This window comes from Vespa crabro, chromosome 17 (genome assembly GCF_910589235.1).
Source record: "Vespa crabro chromosome 17, iyVesCrab1.2, whole genome shotgun sequence".
Classification (NCBI taxonomy): domain Eukaryota; kingdom Metazoa; phylum Arthropoda; class Insecta; order Hymenoptera; family Vespidae; genus Vespa; species Vespa crabro.
The window spans coordinates 1,310,001-1,317,500 of record NC_060971.1 but is presented as its reverse complement, the minus strand read 5'-3'; the positions used below and the strand labels follow the sequence as shown (position 1 = coordinate 1,317,500).

Below are 7,500 nucleotides of genomic sequence, written 5' to 3'. Positions count from 1 at the left end.
CGAAGAAAAAAGTAAATTTGTCACGCGAAGGACAAAAACGTAGAATAATAATAATATTAATAATAATAATAATAATAATAATAATAATAATAATAATAATAATAATAATAATAATAATAATAGGAGTAAGAAATAAGAAAATAAAAAATATCGATGGGGATTATTGTGACTCTAAGTTTGACGTGTCAAATAAATGATATATTACGAAGATTTAATTGAAGAAATGAAAATATATTACAAACAAAATAATATTATATTATAAATAACAACGATCGAGATTTATTTTGAAAAGATTTATAGTTAGGAAGAATTTATAGAGCTTTATGGATGTGTGAAGTGGATTTTAAAAGATAAAAGTTGTGAATTATCAAGATAAAGGAAGACTATGGCTATCACAGAAGAGATCCTTTTATTTGACGAGGATACGATAATGAGGTAAAATTTCTTTTATAAAATCTCATAATTTAATATTTTTTTCTTTCTTTTTTTTTCTTTTTTTTTTTTTTCTTTTTTCTTTTATTGTCGACATATTTGTACGAAAATTAAAAATTTTATATTAGCATATACTTTTTATGTATCGCATTAATTAATGTAAAGGAAAAAAAAAGTGATTATCGTGAAAGAGGTTGTTCGTTATTTAGATGAAGATACGACGAAAAAATAAAATATTTTAAATAAAATTCTCATAATCAAATATATCATTCTCCTTATCGTCTATATTATAGCGAGAAAAAACAATTGAAAATTTGATTAGAAAACTTTTTTATGGGTTTCTATTTATCACTCACAGTAATGTGTCCCTCGAAATAGTCTCGTCGACTGGTATGTTTAGAAAAAATTATTATCATTGATTGTTACGTTTCAAATACGTAGAAATATTTCTAATATTTAGTAATATAATTTTTCTAATGTTGGCATATTTTGTCATCAAGGACGGAATATGTAAAAAGAAATAGATCTTCATTGATTGTAACGTTTCAAATGTATATATAGAAACATTTCTAAAATACACCATTTTTTTATATTACATTTTTTTAACACATTATTTTTTTTATTGCAGTGAGAGAGATAAGATCGATTGAAAGTAAAACTTTTCTTTTTAATGTCAATTGAACTAAAACACAATTATTGACTATCTCACTAGTATGCCCAGGTACATTGAAGGATATCACTGTCATTAGAAAGACACGGACCAATAAAATCGATCGATCGGTTTGGTTAAATTCGATAGAGTATTGTCACTAATGAAACGCTTTTCTAATCAATCGTTAATTCGATTGAAATTTTACTTTTTTTTCTCTTCTCTTTCGTACAAATAAGCGTAGAAAATATAAACCATTAGAATCGATTGATCAGTTTCATTAAATCCGATAGAGTAAAATCAATATACTATAGTTATATATAAATATCTATATACACAAAATGAACCGAAAGTTACTTTTTCGAGATTCTATTATCCTTATAGTTAGATTTTTAATCTTATATAATTAGTATGGAAAATAGAAAATTAATTTCAAGAATCTCGAAAAAGAATAATTAATTTTCAAAGTAATTTTGATACTTTTGGCCCATCCTGGAATAAAATTAATATTTGCAATAATGTATCTTTCCAATCGATCGTTAATTCAATCAGAATTCTTCTTTTTTCTTATTTCATTTTCATAATATAATATTTACAGATACATATATATATATACATATATATATCTATGTATGTACATATATATCTGATATTACTTTTGATATGAGAAATACAGAAAGCATTGTGAGAGAACCAGTTGGGATAGGTAAGAATTTTCTTGGAAATGTAAGAACGTAGATACTATTATAAAATACGAATCAAGATCGAGTTCTCTTACTTCAGAAAGTTTAATTAAAACTTTCAGTAAATCGTTTCGAATTCTTGGCCTACGCACAAAAGAGCTTCTGCGATAAGTCTTCTCGAGAGGTCGTCAAAAAAAAGGAAGAAAAAAAAGGGGGGAAAAAAAAGAGAGAAAAAAAAGAACAGGAAAAAAGGAAAGAGAAAAAGAAAAAAAAAGCATCGTTTATATAGCGTAAAAGCTTCGTTCGTTGCTACAACTGAATTGGATAGAATTCTAGTCACGGTAGGAATCTACGAACTTGACCTATCCGTTCGTCACTCATTCGTTTACATTTCCCTTGACGCCGTACCTCCTCGAAATTTTCATTTCTTTTTTCAGAATAAACGATTTTCACGTTTCTTCTGGATCTATCATTTTTTTCCCCTACCTTTACCTTTTCTTTTTTCTTCTTTTTATTTTTTATTAAATAAAATTATTACATAATTATTAAATAAAATTGGAAGTGATTAGTTTGATATAAATTGATAAGAAAAAAAAAAAAAAAAAGTAACACTAGACCCATTATCTCGGTACTACTTTTAAACTTCGCCGATATAATTTGGATCGATCTTGAATTATCAACCGTGAACACTTTTTAAAGTTTATTCTCGAAAAAAAAATGTGAAAAATGAAAATAAGAAAATGAAAAGTAAACAAACAAAAAAACATGAATTTTTACATCTCATCGTATATTAAGATAAGTGATTATCGAATAGAATGAGGATTAAAATTCTCTTAATTATTCATAATAGAAGCAAATTAATTGGATGACGTAAGATGGATCTATTTCTCTCTCTCTCTCTCTCTCTCTCTCTCTCTCTTTCTCTCTCTTTCTTTCTTTCTTTTTCTTTTTTTCTTGAGTTTTTCTTTTAAAAAATAGTTCAATCTGGTCATAAGCTATGCTACCTCACGTTTCAACTCCATGATTCTCGTATCAACAAATTCACTTCGATTTTTTCAATCACTTTTGTATTTCAATAGTACTTTTCCTTATATAATTCATAGAGATAGTAATTCGATTAATGAGTGTTCCAGAACGTGATCAATAAATATTTTACAATTCCTCTTTCTCTTTCTCTCTTTTTTGTTTAATTTAAGTAGATAAAATATAGGTGGTTAAATTATCGTTTGTATCAAGAAAAGTTATAGCTTAAACAGAGTGTAGAACACATTTTTTACGTTTAATAAATGAAAATTAAAAAAAGTATGTTGAAAAAGTGCACATCATTAAATCTCATATTTTAAATAAACGAAATAAAATTTATTTACTTTAATTGTTAAACATTTAATAATTTCAATACTAGTTATGTCTTTATTACGAAGGAAAAACAAATTCAATTAAAAAAAATTATTAACAAACTCAATTTTATTGTAACAATATTTTTGCAATATTTAAATAAATAAATAAAGAATAAATTAAACTTGAAAACGACGTTGATTTCAAATCTCTAGGATTGTTTGTTGCGAAAATATTGCCTTCCAAAAATTTCCATTCATAATTTGCTTAGTAAATCTTTTTATAATAATAATAATATTAATAGTAATAGTACGGAAAATTGTAAATAAACAAAATAAAATTTACATAATTATAATAAAAATTTTAATGATTTCACGATAGTTACATTCTTATTGCGAAAGAAAAGAAAAATTTCAATTTTAATAATTATTAACAAAATTGATTTTATTGTAACAATATTATTGGAATACTTAAATAAATTAAAAATAAATTAAAACGATGATTTCAAATCTCTACGACTTTTCATTCTGAAAATATCGCTGTTGAAATATTTTCATTCATAATTCGTATAATACGGATTTTCATAGTAATAGTAGTAGTAGTAGAAGTAATAGTAAGACCGCGTAAATTTGCAGAATTTATATATAGGTTAGTGTGCCATCGACCCATTTTGAATGAAATTATATAGGTCAATGGGCCAACCTAAATGCCTTTCATTTATATAGGAATATCTCCAAAACTAAAAATCGTACAAACTTGAACGAACTATCATTTTAAAGGGAAGAATTTTCTCTATTTTTTTTCAGCGTATTGTTAATAATTAATTAACAATTTGTTATAAACAATTTTTATAAACAAATTTTTTAGAAAGTAAATTCGTATTATTTTACAAAAACAAAAAGAAATTGATAATGCGATTTATAAAATTACATAAATTAATAAATAATCAATAAACAAATTACTTTTTTTACCGAAGATAAAATTTTTCTCTATATTGTTAATAATCAAATTGTACATTTGCGCGGGAATATCTTGTCGGAATTAAAAGACGTAAATATTTCAATTAAAATTTTACAAGACATCTTAAAATATTACAAATATATAATTTGACTATTATGCAATTTGTTAAAATTTATGTCAAATAATATTCAAGGTTCATATATAAATATACATACATAAAAATGAATTAAATAGTGTAGAATTCACAGTGACCGAATAAAATATCTTGAAATATTACAAAAATGTGAAGGAAGAGAAAGAAAAAAATTCCAGTATTAATTAATAATAAGAAAAAAAAAATAAAGATATATTTCTTTCTGTCATATCTTTGGTGAAAGTTTTTTGAGAAAATGACGTTTTTATTCAATGTGAAATTTCATTTTACTACATATTTTTCTCTCATTATGGATAATCGGTTTTGTAGAACATCTAAAAGTAAATAAATGCCAATAGTACCGATCGTAAAATATCGATGCGAATGCAGTGCTGGTTCATTCGCTAGAGGAATCAAATATTCCGATATCGTTCGTTGGCACAACATGCAATGTTCATGTGTGATACATATGTACATATATAAGTATGTACATATGTACATACATATGTTTGTATGTACACTAGAACACAAAAAAGAGAGAGAGAGAGAGAAAGAATATATGACACTAAAAGATTCATTAACTAGATCATTAATTAGATTTTTCTAAGAATATACGTAAACAGATAACCTGTTAAAAATAATTAGAAATGTTTCGATAATAAAATATATACCTTTTTAAAATTGTAAATATAATTAAATTATGTTAAATAAATTTATAATAATTGTTATACTAGTAAAGTAAATTTATTTGTTATTGTTTGAGATCTGTTATTAAATATTTTAAAAACAAGTAAAATAATTATAATAAATATAAATAAAAATATAAAGAATTAAAATAATTCAATCATTTTAAGATATAATATCATTAATTTTTTGTATATTTGTTTCATATAATTATGTATAAGGATATATGGGTATACAATTTTTTAAATTATAACGACAGAACGAAATGAGTTCTTCGAAAAGTTTCATCTAAAAGAAAACATATTAAATATTTCAACAAAGTTTATTAAGAACTACGTGAGTTTTTAACAAAGAAAAATATATACGTGAATTTACCTATATTTTAGTTAAAACTCAAAGAATTGCAAATGATTGATTCAAGGAAAAATGTTAACTTTTCGAGAATACTTTTTCTTCAGTAATCTTATTATCCTTTCATGGCCCTTTTTTTTTCATTTTAAAACGAATTCTTCGAGAATTCAGGATTTCGAATAAAATATTACGGTCAATGTAAATTTATTTGAAAAATTATAATCAAATAATAGATGTTCTCATTAAGTAGAGTAGAATTCACAATGAAAATAATAATAAATATTTACGAATAATAATAATAATATTATATATAATATATAATCATAAATGTAAAACATTATATATCTATCGTATGAGAAATAAATAAGAAAAAAAGCAATGGTCACAAATCTCTAAAGAAAATTTTATAGCATAATAGATTTTTTATGTACACAAATCAAGTGACATTAATAGAAATATCGTTTGAATGATAATATATTTAATATATATATTACAATATTATATATATATATATTAAAATATTTTAGTTTTAAATAGATTAGATTTAAAAATCGAGATTACTCATGATGTCTTCGTTTCGCGTAATTAATTTTCCACGGCACCATGAACACTCAAAACTCAACGATGAATCAGAAAAGGTCAAACAAACGATAGAAAATCCAAGCGTTCGTTTAATAAAAAGATTGGTAAATACTCTTTTAATAATACGCTGATTATAATTCTCTCTTAAACATTTGTATTTTATTAAAAGATAATATTGATTTCGTTGAATAGATTTTATTTAAATATTTGACAAACTTCATGTTACTTTAATGTTCATTAAATTTATTTTATTACAAGTTTTGGTCAATTCCTGTTCTTTGAAAAAAATATCTTCCATCACCGTTCGATTCTAATTGAAGAGAGTAAAAGAGAAATCCAATAAACTTTTATTCGTTCATTAGAATAACTGAATGTGTAATTTATTATTAAAGACCAATTATATCTGCTCAAAATAATAATAACAATTTTATTTACCAATGCAAGAACATTCTGTCGTTTTACATTTATTAATGTATATTCTTAGCATGAATTTGGAAAAAAGATAAAATTGAAAAGTAAACCGAGTAACAAATATCTAGATAATATTTTCTTTTTTTATTTTAATATAAAAAAATACTCAATAATTTTACATTCATTGATACAAATTATTACGATGAATATGAATGAAAAAAAAAAAAGAAAAAATATTTATATATATATATATATATATATGTACCTATATTATTTAATATTTCTTTTTTTGACATTCGAATTTTCTGAACATAAAATAGTAATTACATAATTGTAAACGATAAAAAAGATTTTTTAACAATTTTTTTGCAGATTAAACGACGATCCAGAAACGAGTAATTACGAATTGAATAATAGTTTCAATGGGAGATTCATCGACAATCAAAGTTACTATCAGTTGTCTTACAATGATTCTCTATCGGAAGATTACATCTTCGATAGAACTGATGTTAAAGTGATATTTATCTTACTGTACACGATCGTTTTCATTTGCTGTATATTCGGTGAGTATATTTATTTTTATTTTTATTTTTTTTTTATTTCTTTTTATTTTTCTTTTTATAGAGATTTAATGTAATCATTTAATGTTTTTTTTTTTTTTTTTTTTTTTTTCATAAAGTATATATGCTATCATATATATTTTATATTATCATATCATGTTTCTTCCCAGAATTTATTTCATTTATATATTTATTGTTAAAATTGTTAAAACTATTGTTTTATATATAATATAAATATAACAATATAATCGTTGTGTAATATAACTTTCCAGAAATAACATTAAATTAATATAATGTTGTCGTGTAGATTAATCAACGAAAAAAAAAAAAAAAGAAAAAAAAAGAAGCAAAAAGAAAAAGAACTTGTTCAAGCAATCTTTACAAGGGAAATGCATCTTATAAACTATCTTTCTATCTACTTTACTGTACCATCTAGTCTAAGTAATTTGAAATGCATGAAAGAATCTTCCTTTATTATTTATCTTGTTTGTGGCTGACCGAACGAAAAATTAAAAGAAAAGTCGTAGTAATTGTATTATTATTAGTAATAGTAGTAATATTAGTAATAGTGGTAGTAAAATAACGTGTAAAAGTAATGAAAACTTGTGCAGGAAGAGAAAAATTGTTCTTCGTTAAAATTTAATAATCTTTCATCCATTGGCCTCACTACCGTTTCAGGATTATCACAAATTAGCATAAAGGTTATATCCTTAGGGAAAA

The 7,500-nt window shown here is 23.4% G+C and overlaps 1 protein-coding gene across 2 annotated transcripts in view; it reads left to right on the top strand.

Moving 5' to 3' along the window:
• The window catches only part of LOC124430181 (trissin receptor), a 22,240-nt gene that overhangs the window by 265 nt on the left and 14,475 nt on the right, over positions 1 to 7,500 (top strand). The window contains exons 1-2 of one of the 2 annotated variants that reach the window (XM_046976394.1): positions 1 to 435; positions 6,593 to 6,783. The exon at positions 1 to 435 is cut by the window's left edge and continues 265 nt beyond it. In XM_046976394.1, the coding sequence (XP_046832350.1) occupies positions 386 to 435; positions 6,593 to 6,783 (241 nt within the window). In that variant the 5' untranslated portion in view covers positions 1 to 385. The remainder of the gene's footprint in view (positions 436 to 6,592; positions 6,784 to 7,500) is intronic. The other variant, XM_046976395.1, reaches the window with a different exon arrangement.